General features: G+C 36.2%; 3 protein-coding genes and 1 long non-coding RNA gene across 6 annotated transcripts; 1 reads left to right on the top strand and 3 right to left on the bottom strand.

The window, feature by feature from the left end:
• The first annotated feature begins 176 nt into the window (after positions 1-176).
• Positions 177-14445, top strand: LOC113676474 (condensin complex subunit 2). The gene is made up of 21 exons (XM_089196387.1): positions 177-470; positions 1984-2209; positions 2654-2738; positions 3223-3318; positions 3915-4026; positions 4908-4972; positions 5869-5949; positions 6346-6550; positions 6656-6744; positions 7808-7883; positions 8385-8470; positions 8654-8769; positions 8850-8998; positions 9598-9713; positions 10441-10563; positions 10861-10903; positions 11924-11985; positions 12870-13061; positions 13320-13427; positions 13614-13787; positions 14267-14445. The coding sequence occupies exons 2-21, from the start codon at positions 1989-1991 to the stop codon at positions 14324-14326; spliced, it is 2259 nt and encodes a 752-aa protein (XP_089052513.1). The 5' UTR covers positions 177-470; positions 1984-1988; the 3' UTR covers positions 14327-14445.
• On the bottom strand, positions 632-1832 carry LOC113676473 (uncharacterized). Its single transcript, XM_027193132.2, has one exon. The coding sequence runs from the start codon at positions 1713-1715 to the stop codon at positions 645-647; it is 1071 nt and encodes a 356-aa protein (XP_027048933.2). The 5' UTR covers positions 1716-1832; the 3' UTR covers positions 632-644.
• On the bottom strand, positions 5013-11916 carry LOC149050350 (uncharacterized). The gene is made up of 5 exons (XR_016183650.1): positions 11778-11916; positions 10828-11061; positions 9850-9899; positions 9255-9332; positions 5013-6496 (listed from the first exon to the last, which is right to left on the bottom strand). It is a non-coding gene; the product is annotated as an uncharacterized LOC149050350 (long non-coding RNA).
• A 1890-nt stretch (positions 14446-16335) lies between the features above and the next one.
• Positions 16336-22599, bottom strand: LOC113676475 (uncharacterized). 3 transcript variants are annotated; one of them, XM_027193136.2, is made up of 2 exons: positions 22295-22599; positions 16336-18417 (listed from the first exon to the last, which is right to left on the bottom strand). In XM_027193136.2, exon 2 carries the CDS (start codon positions 18364-18366, stop codon positions 16864-16866), a length of 1503 nt encoding a protein of 500 aa, XP_027048937.2. In that variant the 5' UTR covers positions 18367-18417; positions 22295-22599; the 3' UTR covers positions 16336-16863. The 3 variants fall into 3 exon arrangements, 2 of the variants coding, with proteins under 2 accessions (XP_027048937.2, XP_089052515.1); XM_089196389.1 differs by having other exon boundaries at positions 22283-22492; XR_003446709.2 differs by lacking the exon at positions 16336-18417 and adding an exon at positions 19281-19903 and having other exon boundaries at positions 22295-22434.
• Between the last annotated feature and the right edge of the window lie 45 nt (positions 22600-22644).

Genomic DNA, 22644 nt, shown 5'->3' with positions numbered 1-22644 from the left:
AAACAGAGGGTTGTTCCACATTTTCAATAGCTTTTAGCTTTCTATTGAAAGAAAGCTGAAGAAAACAGCAACAGGTTCTCTGTGTTCTGTTGCGACAGTGCCTTCCTAAACTTTTAAGTTAAAATGTACTGGAATACTTCATTGACAATTCTGATTATTCTGAGTTGGGGGGGGGGGGGGGGGCTGCTCAGAGGAGCAGCAGAGGCTCTTGCCAGCATCTTCATTTACTCTGAATGCTTACCAACACCAAGAAATCTGAAGTTTACGTTTGCCCTTTCCCTTGAAATTGTGATACGAATTTGTGTAATCTTAGATTTGAGAGAATGCCCCTATAAAATATTTATTTTATGAATTCAGGCCCCTGATTATCTTGTATCAAGCCAGAATCATCTGAATTTAAATACACAACGCATAATACTGGCATTATACTTTTTCAGGAAGCAGCGGGAGACCTGATTGATACCAATAGGGTGGGTAACTCAATGATTGCTTTCAAAGAGATAAATGTTGCTATGGCAGTTGGACCTAAGTTAGTATGTAAATCATTGTTTAAAATGATTCAGCCCAGAATATTACCCAGATAAACTATAAAGCCTAGTCATTGGGAATCTACAAACAAGCTGGAAGATACTGCTTTCGCATTTTTATTGAACTACATCAAAGTAGGCATCTGTATCATCCACAAGTTGATACACCCTTCCTCGTAACTTGAGTCCCGAGTGTCTCAACATTTGGATGTATTTTCGGGTTTTTATCACAATATGCCATCGACGAGAAATTCTTTGAACGCACTTTATATCCTTCACATCCACAAGTTCACTGAGTGCCTCCACGATTTCCATAACCCTGAAGTCTGGTAAAATTCTGTGGCTGTTGTAGTACTCTAAAGCAAAGAAAAAGCACACTGCATCCTCTCCGTAGGGAGCCAGCTCTTGTTCCTTGTCTGTCGGGATCACGCCGTTATTTAGCTTCTCTTTCACCATGAGATTATCTTCATACGAAAAATGGTCATCAGAAGAGTTAAGCGCTATATCCTTCTTACTTACAACATACAATTCATCGTGGATTTTGTCGAATCTTGAGAAGAATGGGTAATTAAACAAACCCTGTGCATTCCTATGTGTTCTGTTTACGTTGTCGTCAACCTCGACAATGCCACAATTAGCACCAACCTGTCTGTGATTTTCAGACAGAGGTACCTCTGTGTCGGAGTTATTTCCTTCTTGAAAAGGATGTTGATATTGTTTAGATCGGCCCTTAAAGTTTTCTGAAAGTTTAATTTTAATATCAATTCCTAAGCTGGACGTTTCCGTCTGCGTCCCAGTTGAACATATTTTGAATACTTCCGAAGGTAGAGGTCCGGATTTGTCTTCGTCAATTTCAGATTCTTCCAGATCCTGCTTAAAAGACTGACTCTCCTTCAAATTTACGTTTGTGTTCTTCTTGGACTTTGTCTTCCTCTTCTTTCGTCTCCTGGACAAATGTTTTCCCTTTTTCGAGTTTTCCCGGGAACTTTCTTCGTCTAAGAAAGGCCGAAGGCCTAAAATGCCACTGGAAAGATCAACCTCGCAGACCCCAAGTTCCTCAGCTTCTTTCAAAAATACATCAGGAAAACATCCAACACCGCCGATTCCTGTACACAAAATCCTTCCCTCTGAAGTTTTGTGAGTTTCAACCCCCGTTGCCCAGCGATTCGCTGTCACGAAACCAGCCATCTTTCATTTGTTTTGATACTGACCGGGAGGGGAGGGTGGATACCAATGACTTTAACGTCACGTGGTCGTTTTAAGGACGGTTTGTTTGGGCGCCAAGATATGAAAATTATATACTGCGTTTAGATTGAAACCTCAAACTTTTATCTTACAGTTTATTTCCAGCCTATTCGTGCCTTTTGATAGGAATATCATTTTTTTTCATTTAAATCGACGAGAAACACCAAGAAATCATACAGTTCGAGTTATTTCAAAAAATCTTTTATTTCAGCAAATATGGCGGCCGTCTCTTCACCGTTTCGAACACCAGACTTAATCTCTCCCAATGCGAGACGACGTCGTGCAATTGCCCTAAAAAGCACTAACACTCCGCCAACACACTTAAGAGAAAACGACGATGCTGCAGAAAGAAGGCAGAGGCGTTTATCTAAAGCGACATCTGCCACCCTTCAAAGTCCCGCAACTCCGAGAAGTGCAACTCGTCTTGACAGCGAAAGGTACTAAATATCCTAAGTTTATTTGATCATTTTCCGCGGTGAATGTATAGAGAGTTTTGAAGCATTTTTTAAGCTTTATTTCCAATTCGATAAGTGAATGGTTATGTTTTTTAAATACCATGATAAAATGGTACATGTACGTACGCTCGAGTCATGTATGTAATTTGTAAGTTTGTGGCAGTTTACCGTGGTACGTTCACTAATTAAGATCACTAATCGAACTACGCAATTCTGTGAACTACATCCTCTCTCTATATCGCTTTTAACTTCTAGAATATATCTCTAAATGACTTGAATGTTTTCCTACATGACATGTTTAGTTTAATATTAATCAATATCAGTATGTTAATCAAACAATTCCTTTAATTTCCTTCCAAATTAAAGTTACTTTCCTCCTCCCCTTCCACCTGATGATTGCACCTAAAAACTGTGGTTTCTTTCCAGGGGCCAGACTACAGGCAGCAATGGTTTAACTAATGTTCAGTTGAAAGACTTGTATTCAAACTGCATAAAGTTGTCTACTGAGAATGTAAGTGTGCCTCAAGTTCACAAATATTTAAGGCGCAACAGTCTTCATTTATACATTACAATTATTTAACTTGAAACATAGAATGTACAATATGTATTAACTCTTTAAACCCCTAAGAGTGACAAGTGTCTAATTTCTCCTTACAATATAACCCCTGAATTACACATTTAGATTAGGAGAATAAAGGTAACGATCACCAACATATTATCCATCCCAGCTACTTAGTAAGTGTATAGAGAACAGAATAGAGAACATGCATACTGATGTTAAGGTGTTGAGGATCAAGTTGAGGTGTAAGTCATTTTTCCCTGGCAATCCTATCAAGAGTGTTCTTAGGCAAAATTTTATAACATATGTTTCAGTCACAAGTCATCTGGATCCTGATTAAAAGGATAGAACTTTAAAAAGTCTTGTCTTGTTACAAAGTCAATCGTTATGGTCTTCATGTATTTTACTCAATGTGCATGCCACTGATTCTTTTTAGAAAATCAATGCCAAAAATGCCTTTGGTCTGCATTTAATTGATTACATGCAAGACTTGATAAAAACAGTCAAAGAGGGAGACATGACTAACTTTCAGGTAATAACAATGTCAGTTATTTGAAAATATACAGCAGAACCCCCACGAACTTGAACTCTCAGTGGAAACAAAAAGTGGTTCAAGTTATTGGGATATACACTGAATTCAATTTGTCCTGTAAATAATAAGTAACAAATCCTGTTTTACCATCCTTGCACAATCAACAGTCATTTTGTTGCATTAAGTTTGTTTTATAATTACTTTTTTAAAGAGAAAGTTTAGTGTTGGAAGTTTAGCTAAATGTTTTATGTTTTCATAAAATTTGTGTTTTTTCAATTGCAATTACGGATTGGAAGGTGTCTATTAGCTATGTTCTGACATTTATTTACCAATGTTTTTAGTTCAAGTTCAAGTTACTGGGGTAAATTTGGCCAGGGGAAAGTTGCATTAGTTCGAATCAGCAGGGAGGTCAAGTTAACCAAGTTTGAGTTGGAGGTTCTACTGATTTACTGGTTTCTGTCTTTGGATATATCACAGACACAGGCCCATGCTTCTACATTGCATGTGCTGGGAAAATTATTTTGATAGAATTATTATTGCTGGTAAAGAAGCCTTAGAGGAGACAAAAAATTGATACGTGATTTCGTTACTGAAAGGTTGCAAGCTGTACATTAGATGCAAGTGCCAAAATCTATGCTGGTCGTGTTGATTCCATCCATGCACAAGCTTATAAAATGCTAGGAGGTTTAGGAAGAGCTGAAAACCAAGGTAAGTTTGTGTTTGAAGATAAGTTTGTATTATTGTTGTTTCATTTGTTAGCAAAGGGTGCATAATCAAAGTAAGAATTTTCCTCTTGAAGTAACTGGAGGCAGAGGTTTCAAATATAATTGCCTGAATTTTTTAACAAAAAACAGTTATGGCTCTGGGACTTTTCTCCCTTATTTTGTTGAACTTTGAAGAATTCTGAGCTATTATTGGTGGCAATATAAGGTACTACTGGTACTAAATTTTACAGGTTATTGCCTTAAAAGGAGAACACTGCTTGGAAAGCTGTATGGTACTTATTATTACTTGGTTTTTTAAAGAAAAAATACCCTTGGAACAGAAAATCTGAGTAAAACAAGTAGTATGCACTGTCAGTATTGTTATGTCTGTTTAGACCAAAGGGCATAGGCTTGATAACTAGCAGCAGTTCAGGAAGTTAGCCTGCACCTCGCTCCCTTTCAGGAGAATACAAGCCTTTCTTCAAAATATGGCGGAAGGCAAGCCTACTAAAGAAATGAACAGGGTTGAGATGGCAAATTCTGTGTGTTCCTAAGAACCCTAAGAGTGACAAACATCTGATTTCTCCATATGATATCACTCCTGAATCAAATATGAAGGTCCTGATAATAAAGGGAATGATCACCAACTAAAGAACCCCTGGAATGGTGAAAAACAAATTGTCCTTGGCAGCAACCTAGTAAATGTATAGAGAACAATACAGAGAATTCCCTATTGCAGATGTTAGGGTGGAAAGGGCTGACATTTTCACTATTTCTGAAATTTCTGTATCCCTGCCCATCAGTTGTGGAATTTTGAAGTCAATTATAATATTTGGAGCAAAAAGATGAAATATTTGAGTGGTATCATATACTATTGTGTTGTAGATGGTGATGAGAATGATGGTGAAGGTACTGGTGAGGAACTCCAAGGGTCCCAGAAGCCAAAAAAGGTATTATTTTATTACAAGCATTAAAGGCAATTCCTTCATGGTATTTTATTTCATATAATTAAGGACTTGTACCAAGTTCATAGGCAGAGGTTTTCATAAATTCAAAAGTGAACTTAAGAAATGTTCATTTTTATAAATTTCAAGAGTTATGAGTTATGAATTTTAAGTGGGTGTATTAAGATAAAATGTAAAGTTTTTGTTGAATTAATGGGTTGTCATCATGAAATACCTGTCTTTACACAATTATCTGTACACTATAGAAATAAAATATCTCCTATGCAAGTAAATTCTGCTCATAAACAGCTTAATTTGCATTATGGAACCTTCAATCACAAAGAGGGTACAGATAACCCCTGAATAAAAATGTAAAGCCATAAGAACAAAGGAACTGATCAGCAACTAGAGCAGTTCTCTATTTTGAACAAATTCTCATCTCCAGTTCCATGGGAAAAGTGACGTAATCAGTAGGGAGAATATGCACTTTTATATCTGAATGTAAAGTGTTAAGGCTTGTGTGCTCTGCATTATTTTACTGCTTCACACAGCTGCATTTTTTATTGTTTATGGTCAATATTGACAATCTCTTCTGTGGAAAATCATAAATTGTACCCATAGAGCCTAACTGAATTTTAGCCAATTGTTATAGACTTCTTGTCAGTTTTCCTAATATATCACAAGGTGATTCCTTTTTTACTTGGTGGAATCATGACTTTAATCTTGTAATGTCTGGACCAATTAAGGAGACAAAAATTTTTTAAAAGATCTGTCTACAGCCTTATCCTTTAAAAAAAAAATTCCCTATCCCAGTCACCAAGCCCACTCTTCCCTCCACCTGTTACTCAGTAGCTAATACATCTTAACAATCTAAATACTCTGTGTTTTGTGTTTTGTTAAAGGCTGCCCATCATCGGCCTGGAAATACCATCGAGTCCAACCTCAAAAACATTAACGTCAACCAGTTTGACTTAGGTTTTGAGGTAAGTACTCTACATTTGTTAATTAATTTTCTCAGACATAGTAAAGGCATTCAATAATTTAGTGATGACTACTGTTTATTAAAGTTGATTAGCTTAAGTTTACTCTCCTTCTGTCACTTTAGGAATATTTAAATTCTCTATGTACATGTAATACATAAACCACAGATTACATGCATATCATTGTTTAGAGTCATTCTCCCCTTTAGCAGCTACACCTTTTATGGTAAATAAGTCACAAGAATCTAGTGTTAGATCAAAATAACAACTACCTGATAAGTTTGAGTACTCTTATTATCTGTTTGCTGGATGATGTACTGTATGGATATTACACAGGGAGAAGTTACATATTAATCATGAAAAAAGAGGCAGAAGCATATTTTTTTTCTATGTGGTTAGGTTGATCCATTATTCCACAAGACATCAGCTGCGTTTGATGAGGGTGGAACCGGAGGCTTGCTTCTCAACCATCTTCATGTGCGTGATGACACATGCGATCTTCTGCTTGACTCCACAACTTTAACTGGTACAACAGCCAGGGAGATGTCATCTGAAGGGGAAACAACATGCGACAACAGCATGGTTGACCTATCACAACTTCGAGGCAAGACACATTGTCATTATTATCACTCATCTTGTTGATTTAGGGATTCTAAACACAACCCTAAAAGTTTATTAACTGAAGGCAGTGTTATATTAAATTTTACAGATGTTTACAGTCGTGTCAACTTTGAAGATCTGCAAATTTGTCCTCACTTTGCTGATTTTGAGTTCACTAACTGGGCAAGCAACAGAGAGGTAAGAAATAATAGCCTTTGTCACAATTGATTGCAAACTTCAAAAAAGTTGTACTCTATATAAACAAAATAAGAGGGTTAGATCTGCTCTCGTTCTCTTGTTTTTGTATTTCACTAATTAATAAGCCTTTTTCCTAGTATTAACAAGAGATTTCTATGGTTGCAATAGAACTGAGTGGAGTCCTATTCGGTCTGTAATCATAGGAGTGATTATCAACATTGAACAAACACCAATGTGTAACAACAGCATGCACATGTGATGCGCATCATCCAATTACACAGGCGTAACACATACAATATTCTATTATTGCTCAAATAGGGCTGGGGATCACCGATCTTGTTCAATAATTTTGTTATAGTTTTGATTACATAGTTTTGATTGAACCCTGATTATTCTGATTTTTTTATTATCTGGACTAACTTTTCTGGTTCCATGTTTCCACGAATATAACTTAGTCACATTTGAAATCCCTAAAAACTTTTTCATATGCAATTAATGCAACTTCAAAGAATGATAGAATTAGCTATGTGCATACACTGTAGCAGCTTGAAACACTCTGATTTATGTCAGCATTTTATGTCATAAATTGTTGCATGTTGTCATAAACATTCTTGTAAATACTTTGGCAAGTTTTGGTAATGAAGCACAATGATTTGAGAGTGTACTTTATTTCTGGCATAATATTGATTAAACAATGCATATTCAGTTTTATTTTTTAGCTAGCTACTATGGACATTTTTGATTATCCAGACTCTTAATTATGCAGACTATTTATCCTAGTTCCCATGACTCCAGATAATTGAGGTTCAACAGCTGTCATAATATATCTTCAATTAATGATCTATGGTTGAAATTTGGCACTTACACTGTAATCCCCTATTTTGAGCTGGAAAATTATTCACTGCTATGTGATGGGAATTTAAAAAATGCAAAAAATCAGACCAGCTTGGTCTGAACATGCAATCAGCATATTCATTCTACAAGACACTATGATAATCACCATTTAATTAATGGATTTTGTAATTGATGGCCCAGTAGCTCATCACTTTCTTTGAAAATCTAGCAAGCCAATACAGATTATGGTAAAATGGTGGCAGACATGGAGAAGAATGAACATGCTTTTGATGTTGATGGACCAGGTGAGAAACCACAGCACCTAATTTTAAAGAAATACTGGCAACTGTAAGTAATTGCTGTCCAGTGCTGTAGCTGCATGCAAACTCAAAATTTTAACTTGAATCATCCTGTGTATTCTTGAAAATACACAGACTTTTCATCACAGCAATACATTACAAACCCAACAATAATAACAAGAAGGTGCTTTGGTTTATTTCTTAGTTAGATGGTGACAAGTGTCCTGGCCTGTGGTAAGCTAACTGCTTATCTTGGTGGGCTAGTACACTTTAAAAATTTTCAGACTTTATGCATAGGGAAAGTTTGCTCAAGAAAATGCATGCAACCATGTCACAATGGGTTTTAGCTGTGAAACTTGTCTGTTGAGAGAGTGGCACAGGTTTTCTGGACCAATTACAAAGCAAAGTGAAGCAAAACCTGAGTAATCTCAGATTACTTTTGAAATTCAATGATTGAAAATTTACCAAAAGACTTCAATCAAGTGTTTGTTTTTGTCTGCATTTTAGTCACTGAGCCAGAGCCAGAGTGTGATTTTCCAGAACCAATAGGAAATGGTGACATTAGTGATGATGGTATGCCTGACATGGGTGAGGTAAGCACTGTTACATATTCTTGCAGCAAACAGTAATAAACTGGTTATTGCAGTGTTTATCAGTGGACTTGGATGATGTCATCAGGACTTGCTATATTTTACAGAAAGCTATCCATGGTTTTGAAAGTCAGTAGAAATTATGGTGATTTGTGACACATGGAAGTAAATTTTCTTTCTTGGCAGGACATTGAATATGGAAGAGATGGCTGTGAAAATGTCTTCCGCAACCCCATCTGTAATGCCTCGCTTGCCTTTGCTGATGGACAAGAAGCTAGGCTTGTTGTGTCACAGGATGGAAGGTTTGTTGGTTGTGAAAATCATAATTGGCAGAAGGTGAAAGATTTGTAAATTCTGAATATTGAGTGTCTTTGTTATTCAGGACAACTATTGCTTCTGCTGCTGCAACTGCAGGGTCACTGTGTTTGGAGCTTTCATCGCAGCCTAGTGACTATTCTTACTTCAAGTCTGACCTTATGTCCACCTGGGCAGGACCATTACATTGGAAGCTTCGTGACAAGCTTTCAAAAGGTTAGATGTGATTTTTGTGGTTTTTTGGCTTTACTGCTTACAAATGTGTTCACCAAGCAAACAATTGACTCAGGGATGACTATCTGAGCAGTTATGCTCCAATCCCATCCCCTAACCCAAAAACAGTCAATAGATAACAAGTTACGGTTAATGTTGGGTTAGGGGAGGGGTAGCTCAGATACTGACATTGATCCAAATTTTAATAGGTAAGTTACTCTAAGCTTTTAAAGTGAGCCCTTTTATTGCAATGCCATACCTTTTTCTGATTGGTGTTTTAGTCTTCTAGCCACAGTTATCTTTCTTTGTGATCCTCATGAAGCAGGACACAAACAGGCTGCAACAAAGTAGAAGTCTTTATTATTATATGGGAAATATAAAATAAAACTCAGGTTTGACTCTTGGTAAAGGTTACTGAACCAATAAAAGAACAAACAGAGCTTTATCTGACCTCAATTCTTGATGTATCATGAAGATCAGTTTTCATATATTTCATATATTTAGTTTTCTGTACCAATCCATTCTTACAATGAAGTGGCAATAACTGTAATTCTACCCATGCCTATACCACCTATTATTTTAAAACAATGTCTTTGTTATAGGTTTGATAAACTCAACAGCTGAACAACAAAGTAAGAAAAAGAAAGCAAAGAAACAGCCTTTCACAATCAATTTTGACAGTGAGGTGGATTTTGCAAGCAATTTTTCAAAAGGAAAGGTAATGACATTTAATATTGCCTCTGCGCTTGTATGTAGTTTGGGGGTGTACCTTAATTGTCCATTAATCTGTTGGTAAGTATATGATAATTGAAACTAATTTGAATCTTAAACACTATTTGAATTGTTGTGCTCACTTATTCATCTGGCTGTCATTATCTTCTTGCTTGTTATCCCAATAATGCCCCTGGAAGTTAGAGGTAATTTTTTGATCAGGAGGAAGTCGTCTATGAGGACAAAGCTCCTAAGTCTCATGCATTAAGGGCAAAAGTCATGCAAACGTATTAATTCAATCTCATGTTCTCAAGCTGAAACTGTTATTACTCGTGCATTTTAAGATTTTTAGATTTAAACTGTTGATTTTGAGACAGCAAATTAAGGAAAATAAAAAATTAACATCCTTCTAAATATAATTTACTCCTTGTTCTCTTTTTGCTCACTGAAAACACTTTCCAACAGTGGAAATTTTTGCTCAGATGAAAGAAATGCACATCTTAGTTTCCTTTTTGTTTTCACAATTTTCCCCTGGGCATGGCTTTCATGCATCTTCCCCCAGGAAATAATGCCCACCAAAGTCAGATGCTTGTAAAAAATTTCAGTGTTTGCCAGAAAATAAACTTGAGAGCTTTGAGATGAGTGGCAGTAGGTGGAACAAATTACTCTCCAGCTGTGATCAAACAGCTCTGTGTGAAAACATTCTGCATGGATAACTCTTATTTGTATCCTAGGCAGCAACAACATTGTCCAAAACAACCCTGGCTAAATACACAGCAGCCAAGAACACATTACCAGAAGACCTTCACTATAATGCAGACAAACTCTTTAGGCTTTTTATTAAGCCCAAAATTATGGTTAGTACAATTGCATGTGTTTAATGGAGGATTTTTCATTATAATCTAAAACCATAGATGTCTCCAGACATTTTAAGAACTTACAGTAGTTCTAAATAACTATTATATTCTTTATGATGACTCATCAGTATTATTCCCTTACATAAACAATGAAGGTTAAACCCTTGAATTGAAAGGGACAGGTCACCTTAGATAACAATTGAAGATGAAACTTTTTTAGGATACTAAATAATGTTTCACTTTTAACCATTAGTATTATTTTACCTTTTTTGTTTTCCTTTTTTGAATTCCATGTAGGTTAAACGTCAAGTTCAAGCACAAACAGAACTTAGAGATGATGGTGAGAGATGTTCTTTGCTTTCCAAATAAAGCTTCTCTGTATGATGCATATAGCTACTTTGGTTGTTGTGGACTTTGGTACACTACAACCATTTGGTATACCATAGCTGTCGTCACCCAAGCTGGCAAATTTCTTTGTTCCTCACCAAGCTTCCTCAACTTGAGAAAATAAAACAAATGCACAATGTTGTTTGATAACACAAGACAAAAAAAGAGAGTGCTTGCATTAGCATGCCACTTTTCAGGCCCTTCATTGGTTATGGCAAAATTTTTGAAATTTTGCTGAAATGCAAAATATTTGTTTGCTGTGGGAAATTTGATGTTTCCAATTTTCCCACTTTTATAGATACTAATACCCTTTCAGAGACTAATAAACCCTGTAGTGCCATAAAAATGAATGATAAATGGAAAATTGCTGGGTACAATTACAGGTTAATCCTTTGCAAATCATTGTAAATCATCATTACTTGACCACTTCAAATCAGTCAATTTTTCATAGGATAAGCTATCAATCATCATCTGTCAGATAAATACTTCATTTTTCCCTTTTTAAACCCTTAGAGTGTCCAGTATCTAATATCTCTTAACAGTAATACTGTTTAATCATTCATTAAGATCATGAGTAGTAGTAGTAGTATAGTAGTATAATCTTTATTTAAGCACGAAACAATTCATCAGCAATTACATTAACTAAAACTATTTAAAAATTAAAACACTAACTAATATTTAAAAGCTGTTTTCCGTGAATGCCGTGCGTTATAGAGTGGCATTGATCTTACGTTTAAATAACCCCAGAGACTCTGTGTTCCTTATATCACATGGAAGACTATGAGAATTCATTAAGATCAATAGAATAAAAAGAAATGACTACCAACCTATGAAAACAAAAATTCTCCATGTCTATGCCATAGGAAGTGTCTAGAGAAGACTAAGGAGAATATGTATCCTGATGTTGAAGCATTAAGGTTTACATGCAAAATGGACATATATTTGATGCTCTGTATTTTTTTTTCCTTGGCAGGTTCAGCTTGGTATAACTATGAGAATGCAAATGATTGTGCTAACTTCTGTCCAGATCTCCAAGTAAGTGCTGTCAGCAGAAGCCTTCTCATGTCAGTCATTGTTGGTGCAAACTTCAGGCTTGCAATTAGTTACATGTATGCAAATTATGTGATCCTCTGTTAAGTCTTCACCTAACAGTTTCTTGGGCTAGTTGCCTTCATTTGGCCAAAAAAACATGCCCAATATCAGAAAAAGAATTGTCATTCCTAGGTTCAGGGTACCTACTTGGTCTTAATTCTTGAAAACATACAGAAAAGGGCAACCTAAATTAATTTGCCAGAGCCAAGAAAGGAAATGAAAGGTGTAAGGTGGGTTATTCCAAGTGTTTTTATGGTGGCTGGACACACAGTAAATGACTGTGGCCTGTGTGGGAAATTCCACGACTATTACTTCTTCTGCTAAGCCCTACCCCAGGTGATTGGTTTACACAATTGACCAATGTCTGCAGGGATGTTGCAAATGATGTTTGAGACAGTTTAAGTTTAAAAAAGCTAGGATAATTTTGGTCATTCATGGCCATCACACAAGTTGTGCCAGGTGTCGAGAATAGTTCCCCATCAGCCAAAAAGCCAACAGACTACATGTTTAAATTAAAAGAGTTTGAGACACAATTAAACAATCATAGGATGTTACAGAGATTAAAGCAAAAGTCTTTATTAAACTGCTTTGGAAAAACATAAGTGTTAAAAGTAATATTCACCTGTCCACATGTGAAAATATGCTACAACGGAACTCATTTATGTTGTGAGTTAGGAATTGCAAACATGCAAAACTCTTGATTGAGGTAGAGTAAATGGATCAAAAAGAAAATCAAAATTTTCAGTTTCAATTTATTTAATTTAACTTCTTGTGTACTTGAAACTGTACCATGTCTTGTTATTGAAGTAACAATTTTTTCTTAAAAGGATGGTGGTGATGATGATGATGCCATTGATGGTGCAGATGGTGGATGCGACATGCCTTCTGGAGAAGCAGAATTCCCATCTTCACAGGATATGACCTTTGGAGACTCAACCCAAAGCCACAGCTTCACTAACGAGAGTGTAGTGGATCAAACACTCTTTGCTGGTGATGGCCTTGTTGCCCAACCTAATAAGGTGTGAATAATTCTTTGCAACAAAGTTATTGTGGACACCTGAAGAGAAGGTTGAAGAACAAATTAATTAATTCTGCAAACAACAGTCCTTGTCTGAAAGGGACAACAGTGAAGCTGAGGTTCTCGAAATTAATTTTCCCCCTGATCTGTGAAAATGAGTGTCATGATTAAAGAAATTTGTAGGACTCTACATGTAATCCTGCTCATAAAAATTATTCTCTTCCTGTTAATAAATTTACTTTGATTTTCTTTACTGCAGGTTCAGAAAATTGACATTGGCTATGCCAAAACTGCTAAAAAGATGGATGTGAAGAAATTAAAGGGTGCCATGTGGGGACTTTTAGCTGACAAGGGTGAAAGTGACAAGGTTGGTTGGCTTAATACTCTTCCTGACTGTTGACAAAGCAGTTATCATAAAGTAAAAGATTTAGTTTTCCTTACAACATGTTTATTTCACAATGTCATTTTGATGTTACATCACAAATATGAAGTATGCTTTATTTTAGTGTCACTAATGAAATGTCATTGTTTTTTATTTAACCCTAAACATCAGGAAAATATTGCTGTAGATCAGCATGGAACAGGAAAAGGCAGTGGATGTGTGACATATCCTTGCTCATTTAAGGAAATCTATACTAAATTACCTGAAAAGCTTTCCAAGAACATGGCTAAGAATCTCTCAGTATCCATTGCCTTTGTCTGCATTCTTCACCTGGCGAATGAAAAGGTAACAGCAAGACATTCAACAAACCACACCCCCTCCCCCCCCAAAAAAAAATAATAAATAATAATAATAATAATAATAATAATAATAATAATAATAATAATAATAATAATAATAATAATAATAAACCCACATTTTGAACTTCAGTTACTTTAATGCAATAATTTCTAAAATCTTATATATTCTGAACATTAAAGAATGAATACCAATACAAGATGTATACATGCATTTCCCTAAGATAACTCTGTAAGAGTCAAATGAGTCCAAGAGTTAGTTTTTCCCCACAACTGTATTGAATTAGGTGTTACATAGCTGTGTATGCTGCAAGTGGTAAAGCAAACAGTATGGAATAGGTTGGGGTTTGCTTTCCTTTTGATCTGTTGATCTGGCTTATTATGTTATTTACAGATGTGATGAGTTTATTCAGATCAGAATTATCAATTAATTACAATATACATTAAGGTTCTCCTGTATCTTTCTAGTGCCTCAAGATGACTGGTGAGCCTGGAATGGGGGACTTTTCTATTTCTCAGGGCATTTGATGCTTTTCAATGTACTTCAGTCTGTTATCTATTATAAACTCATGAAACAGTGTGAAAAAAGAAATATGCATAACATTTCAGCATTGTATTATGTTTTGATCATTAATAAACAGATAATTGGAGTGGAGTATCATCTTAACTGTTCAGAGAATTAATGTAGCAGATTTTTGTTATAATATTACATGATTGGGGTAAATTATACCAAATGAGGTTTGTGTTGTACAACCTACATGAATAAGCCAATATGACAATCACTGTGACAGATGTCTGACATGCTACTAACCCATTAACCCCTAATAAGGATAGTTTAACTTTTCTTAAGCTTTTTATCCAGCTTTCTATAAATTGTCATTGTCAGCACCTCAGGATATGTATGGAGAATATGCTTAATGATGTTAGGATGTGTGTAAAGTGTTAACAAAAATAGATGAACATGACCTTGTAAAAGAAAACCACCAAATTACCATGTACTAACTTAAAAGAGTATTTAGGTCATTTGTGTACATGAAATCTCTACCAGACAAGAGAGTTTGGAAACGACTGAATTATACAGAACCCTCTCCTAACCTCTAAATAAATATTTGACTTCAATTGCTCATAATAATTATAAAACAAGTTGAAATGTTATCCAAGAAGCTCATGTTATATACAAAAGGTACTGAAGGTGTTTAACTCTTCTCCCCCTGCCTGAAAAGTTTTAAAATTCATTAACTGACAAGAGCTTGAGGCAAGAGAAAAGAACACGATTACAGAAATAATTGCAATGCTCTTGAACAAACCCTCTTCTTAACTATTCCAAGACTATGACCCTAAAGAATGATCAGCTTCTAATTTCTCCTTACAATATCACCCCTGAATTACACATAAGAGTCTCAAGAATAAAGGAAACAATCACAAACTCAAGGAGCTCCCTATTGTAAAATAAATTACCCATCTCAGCATGTCAAGTACTTTATGAAGAACAGCAAGGAGATTATGCATTCTGATGTTAGGATTTTAAGGGTAAATGGATATTTTGAAAGAGTGATGATATCTACCGAGAAGGCCCACTTCCCAAGTGGTTTTTTGTATGGCTTATGCATGTGTACACAATCATGGTACAACTTAACCTTGTGACCCCAAGAATGACTAGCATCTAATTTCTCCTTAACTGTTAACCCTGCATCAAACATTAACGTCAGGATGATAAAGGAATTAATCACCAACTAAAGAAGCTCTTGATTGTTAAACAAATTCTCCTTGTCAGCACATTAGGAAATGCATGGAGAACAGTATAGAGGATATGCTTACCAACACAATGATGTATAGGGTCAAAAGTTATCATGAAAGGATAATGATATCAACAAAAGAGGCCCAGTTCCCAAAGTGGTTTTTTTGTACAGCTTAGGCATGTGTACTCAATGATGATCTGACTTAACTCTTTGTCCCCAATATGACTTTCATCTTTTTTCTCCCCAAATATCACCCCTGAATCAGACAATGTTAGAAGAATAGAGAAAATAATCACCAATTAAAGAAACTCTTGGTTGTTAAACAAATTATCTTTGTCAGCACTTTAAGAAATGTATGGAGAATATGCTTAATGATGTTAGGGTGTAAAGGGTAAAACTCATTTCTAAGCCATGCTAGAACAAAGACAGAGAGACAAGAAATCTAACACAGTTTTAGCATAAGAATATTATTACATAGTTACATGAACCTTACATTTTTTACATGAATCCCATTTCAACCCTACTTTAAAATAATTAACACAAAAGAAACTACTTGTCAAAACTACCCTCTTGAGATTCTGTTGAACTAAAAAGAGACTTGATGTACAAGACCATCCTAAGAGAAAAAGAAATTGACACTAAACAAAAGCTATCTTACACCCCAGCCTAGCCAAGTAGTAGTGTTTGTCTACCCACCCAAATATTACTTTTAAGTAAAACCTGTGCAAAGTTATGATTATGCTATTTGCTCAGATGAATCTTAATAAATAAATCTAAGAAAGAAATCAGTCTTAGAGAAGCATTAACAATATTTTTATTGAATATAGAGCTTTATACAAAGGTTTGTTTGCTATCTTACTTTGTACTTTAATATCAACTTTTTATGATCTTTCAGAAGACAGCAAAATCTTCAACGCTGTCAATCAGTCTCAAACTGTTTGTGCACAAAATATACCTCAATTCCCAGTACAATTCCAATGAATCTCATATTTCCATATCACTATTTGAAATTTATTAACATAAATAAGGAAAGGAAAAAAATCACTTTTTGGAGGCGTATATGTTTCAGCTCCATAAGTTATATGATTGCAAAAATATGTTGATCTGTCAAGCTTTTTTGTGACTTACAGTTGGACCCCTTTAGTGCAACTTTAATGAAACTTTTCCATGTATAGAAATTAATGCACATTTCACTCAAGCTAATGAGCAAGACCTGTAAGCACTGTATGTCTTTGGGAGAACTGTTCTGAAACATACCCCACATTTTTCTTATAAATTGCATTTGCTCTTTTCTAACTACTGGGAGCATTATTTAGAACTGTTCTTCTATGTTGCTAGTGTATTTTGCGAGTGTACTTCAGGTCTAATTTTCATGTAATCTCCATACCACATTTTTAGCATCTTATCTGCATTACCTACAGTATGATAGCGTTGATTGTTTATTGTAACTTCTGTGAAATTTTCAAACCATTCCTCAGGAGAGGGGTAAACATCAACATAGCGCTGCTCTACTGCAACATTCTTTACTGGAAGAAGTTTCTCCATCTCTTTGAGGATCTTGCTACTGAATAAAGCATCGCTCTCAAAGCTATCAGCCCCTTTGAAGAAATGTTGAGTATTTATGGCCACTGTTGGAGCATAATGTGCAAAAACCCTGGTGACTGGGGGGTTTGCTTTCCATGCCACAAAGTACCTGGAACCCAAAATCCTTTGCACCAACTGGAACTTTTCATACTGGTCATTGTCAGCTTTGTGGATTGCAAGGTCTACATCATCTGAATAGGGAACCATTGACTGGCTTCTCACAGCACCAAGGAGTGTCCCATAAACGACACGATACTCAATTCCAACTTGATTCATGGCATCCACGAGGGTGGACAAGATCTCATCCATGAGCACATCACAACAGATTGGATAGCCATCAGCTGCAGCAAGAGTGTTTGGGCGAGAGGTCAAAGGTTTCTCAGGGCAGAACTGCTTGTCATCTGTGCACCTGGTCCATTCGATTTTATCTGGACGAACTATGCGTAAGATGCTGTGTATTTGGCCAAGTGTGGAATAATCAAGATAATACCCAGTGCTCTGAAGGATTTGGTGATCAAAGTATGTTATGGCAGGCGAGAAAAAGCAGTTTGATAGTTTACCTATTTTCAGGAGTCCTTCTGACCTTTTAAAGAAGTCAAGATGACTCATGCTACCACATTCAGCACGCCACCTCAGGGACTGAAAGGTACTTTTGCGAAGAACAAATGCTGTTTCAGCAATATTGCACTCTTGAAACCAATTAGTAGCTTTGCTGCTGTCATCTTCACGGTGACTGGGTTCATGGGGGTGAATTAGTCCAAAATTGCGAATACTCATTGTCCAGTTTTTAACCAGAAATGTGCAGCTACTTTCTTCCAGAAGAGTCTTGGCACTGTTGAATCCTTTCACTCTTACCTGGGTCAATACCCCCATTGCCCCATCAAAGTTTGGACTTGCATCAAGGAACTGTAATAGCTTCTGTAGTTCTTGTTTGTCTTGCAGGGACAGGCCAGCCACACCAAGAGATTTCAACCATGGTTGTAATTTGTGGGGAACCATCAAGACATACTTCACAACATTCCTGGCCAGTCTTGCTTCAACTTCATCTTCTGGCTGGTAATCCCACCCAAGTATTTCTACAGAGGACATGTGAAACCTTTCAATGGGAGGAAGGTGGAAGTGACGCTTTATCTTCTTCAAACATGTAGATGATGGACCGGAGAAGCACTTCATTTGTAGAAGAGTAAATGTCACACAAACAACCAAGAACAATGGACAAATCACTTCCCACTTTTTCTGCCTCATTTTACCTTAGTCGAGAAATTTATTAAGCTGCTTACAGTCTATAAATGAACCCTGAGGATAAGAACCAAATAAAATAACTTTTTATTAAATCTTTCTTGTTTTACAATGACAATTAAAAAGTATCAATAACAACTACTGGTAGTTTCTATATTACAGCCTGAAAAAAGAAAATTGTTAGCGACTTCATTGGATCTTTCTGTAACGATTCCCCTTGAACTATCTCAAAATACCATTTCATTAGACACTTGGTATACTCTTCACCCAAAGACAGCAGGAACATGAAGTTACCCTCTGTGCATAGGGTATAGTGACAGGACTTTCCCACTTAACAGATGTGCAGAGTCTGTTCTGGATTCTGGATAAAAATGAATACCCTGAACTTTACCCTGCTTCATTTCCATATTAGAAATTGCTTCCAAGACTTGGCTCCTTCTCATTCATCTCCCTCTGAAACAGGGTTCAGATAGTTGTGCAAATTCACAGAGGTCAAGGAATACTGATACTGAATACTGAATTGCTGTCCTGGGTCTTGTGGAACTCCCTCAAGATCAGTTGAAATTGGGAAATGTAAGACTGATGCAAAGTTTTGCATTGGTGAATCAAAAACACAGTCAGCATGGAGAGATGATAGATAGTCACATATGGCCACAATTATTTACCAACACAAATATAACAGTTGCTTTCACTTAGATTTCAAAGTCAGTTACCCATCAAACCTGCCCTCCCCCACAAAAAGAAATCACCCATGCTTGTTAATTCAAGTAGAAATTTTTATCTCATTTTCTTGGAAAAAAGGTTAATTTAAAACTCTTTTTATGGCCTAGTGAAACCCCCCATTATTTTCTTTTTAAGGTTATACCCTTGTTTTGAATCAACTTATTATACAAAGTTAAACTGAACTTTTCAAGCAAGAGTTAGTAACGTAAGTTTATTAAAGTTTCTGAAAACTGTGTTACAACTACACCACACCAGATATAAAGGCCCACCTATATGGTCTCTGGTTCCCAAGACAATCCTACCTTGAGTTACCCTGGCCTGCTAACTTTTCATTTATTTCTTTGAAAAATTCAACCAACTTACTTGTAAATGGCAAACTCATTTAAGAGGACAAGATAACTTAGGAGGGCATGTTCTCCTACCCCAGTTGGCAGTAGGGTGACCCTATCAGGCAGAACAACTTTTTCTCATATGAAAACTTTGGCTAGTCTTTCAGCCTTCTGTAGTCTGTGCATTTTGGGTCAGTTTAGGGCAGGGAACAACTGTTACAACTCTGAATCCTTAAAAGAGCTCCATAAAGTTGTATCCAGGGTAAAGGTTATGCTGGGAACCTGAGACCATATATATAGTGCCTAAAAAACATCCTTTAGCAATCAGAAAATTAAAGAGAGAAGTGTCTGAGGAGTCCAAAAGAGTTTTCCAGATGGATTTTTCTGCACAAATGCTGGAATACACCTTCTCCCTGTTTCTTGTGGTAATCAAGAAAAATGTGCTGGCTCACCACTATCCAACACCTGCCATAAGTCACTGTCAACTGACCCTGTTACACGAGAGATTTGTCATTATAAATCCACTAAAAGTTTATTCTTTTTTTCTTTATTTTCACTTTATAAACCACTGATTGCAGTTACTAAATAGACTCTATAATTTACAGTGGCTTTCTATTGTTGCCAATATCAAGGATGTCTAGCACCAACTTCCAGGTGTCTGGTAGTCATCATATTCAAGTTTATCTTTGTGAGTTCCTTATACCTTTGAATTTTAAATGTGCATCCCTGCTCTTTTGAACTTAAACTTAAAAATTCATCATGTTTGCTGCCTTATTCAAGTTGCATAGGATTGATCACAGACAGTTTGCAGTGTCTTTACTAGCAATACACCATATGATAAGTGGAAAATGATGATTAACACTTAAAAATAGTAAAAAGAGGATATCAGTGTTTATAATAAGTATTGGCATAAATTAGCAAGTTAACATTTTAAGACATGGAATTTGCTAAGTCAAGCTTTAAAGAATTATTTTTAGTAACATGCCTATTCATGTCAAGTTATGTTGTTAGTGGAGTAGGATTTAAAGCACTCTTGAAGGAAAATGATAGCATCAAATAATGTTAGCTTATGGGTACTGAAAGTTTTGCTTCACCCCTATACCAGTAAGTGTGATCAATGATTACTTTCTCCTTGCAATTCTCTGAGCTACATAAAAATAATATATGACATGAATTGCATCAAATTGACTCCAAATTTAATTTCATCTCAGCATTTTTTGTTCACCAAAACCTGCCGATGAAAAAACTGATCTAGAAATTTGCAGGAACGTTTTAGCCCCTATCTCTACAAATACCTGTCAACGAGCAGAACATTATTTTCCTTTTGTTGCATTCGAATGTCAGGTCAAAATGTATAATTACCAGATCAATGCGATTAACTTATTTCTAGAGGTCTTGAAAAATTCAAGTTACCTCTGAATGCTTCAGCTACAAGCGATCAGAAAACTACGAGATCAAAGCACGCTCTTTCGCAATGATTTCCCTGAAACAACTACCGAAAAGCCTGCATCAAAGGTTTCTTTATGTTCTTGCGAATGAGACCACAGAAATGTAAACAGATCTAGGCTAAACTTCAGAATACCCCGCAACTCATTTACATGTGTCGGGAGGCTTTGAAGATCGAGGCATAACACAATAGACGCTATTCTTATTCAATGACATGTAAATGAGTTGCGGGGTATTCTGAAGTTGCTCCCAGATCTATGATATGCTCTAGTGTTGAAAATATGCGAAATATTAGGTTATCAGTCAAAGGAAGCGAACGAAAAGTTATCCAAACGCCCAAATACAAAACACAGGAGCAACATACCTCGATTGGAAGACTGTGGCACAACCGCTATTTAAAGCAATCTTTTGTCAAGCAAACGCAACTCGGAAAAATAGTGTTATGTTCTTTTCAAAGTTCATTACAGCCATGTCCCGAAATTTCAATTACAACGACAGCGAAACTCTACTAGTAAAAATGTCATAAAGTTCAGCTCATTAAAACTGGAAATCACGTCAATGGACCGGATGTAATAGCAAACGCTTGTAAATTACACTTGGCGAATAACTATTCTGAAGCGAAGTAAGAGACAAGTGGTTCGGTTGTTCCGTTTGCGCGGGCCAACAGGACTCAATCAAATTAGACGATTAGCGTAAGAATTTCACTGCACGATGTCTCCAACACTATGTTCTTTTTCAAGGTAATGCCAGTCAAGCAAATTGCTAATTAACACTACGAGGAAATCTAGAATGAGAACTCTTGGAGTAAAATCTGCGAAGATACATCCAGGCACGGCTATAGAAACGGCAAACCAATCTTATGAACCAGGTATTATGACATATCAGATTAATGTAAACCCCTGTTGGCTCCACTTTTGAATAATTTAAAAGGTCACACTTCTTCGAATCGAAGGTGAAGGGAAAGAAGTTCATAAAATTTCCGTTAGGCTGATCAGTTACGATGCTTCCAACTTGGCCCCCCTTCAGGGTAGATCAAAAGAACTGAAAATTATTGTTGTCAAATGTCTTCAGCATTAATTGTAGACTTTATCCTAACTCTTAACAATTTCAGATCTTTAAATTTCTGTTAAATCTGACATGGAGTCATTTCGCTGTTACATTGCCAACAAAGGTCGCCATTTCGCAACACATTAGAGAATCGATCAAAATGTTGAGAAAAATTCATGTCCTCAGGCACCATTAGTAGTTTGGCTAATGAAAAGGGTTTTATTGTGTAAAGTTGTATTTATTAAAGAGATTTACAAGTTTACGCTAGGTTTTTTAAATCTTAAATGAAGGAAGCTAAGTTAACGGTACAAGCTTTATTGAGATCACTTTAAAATTGACTATAACCCGCGGTGAAAAATGAAATGAAGCAAACTCACTTCCGTACTTACGTCTGATTCTTCCAGTTGCTTTAGCTCTAAGGTGATCCCTCCGAAACGCAATTACGTAGTTAAAGAAAAGTTTAGATAATCGACAACGCTTCGAAGTCTGCACTCAAGAAACCTTACATTAAGGTGCAGTTTGTTGAAATACCTTACGTCAAAGTAATTTTACATCGCGTGCTCCCTGTCGATACGTATCCTAAATGTGTCAGCCTTACGTCAATCTTTTCGGTTCCCAGAGGGTCCAGTTCTGAAACACCATCACGTACACATTTACAACTTGCATTCGGGCTTTTGTATTTCGGTGGGGAGCCCACGATTTTTGCACAATCTCCCAGCGACACCCTAAAACAAGAAAG

Source organism: Pocillopora damicornis, chromosome 2 (assembly GCF_964200805.1).
Source record: "Pocillopora damicornis chromosome 2, jaPocDami1.2, whole genome shotgun sequence".
Lineage (NCBI taxonomy): Eukaryota > Metazoa > Cnidaria > Anthozoa > Scleractinia > Pocilloporidae > Pocillopora > Pocillopora damicornis.
This window is presented reverse-complemented; position numbering and strand designations above follow the sequence as displayed.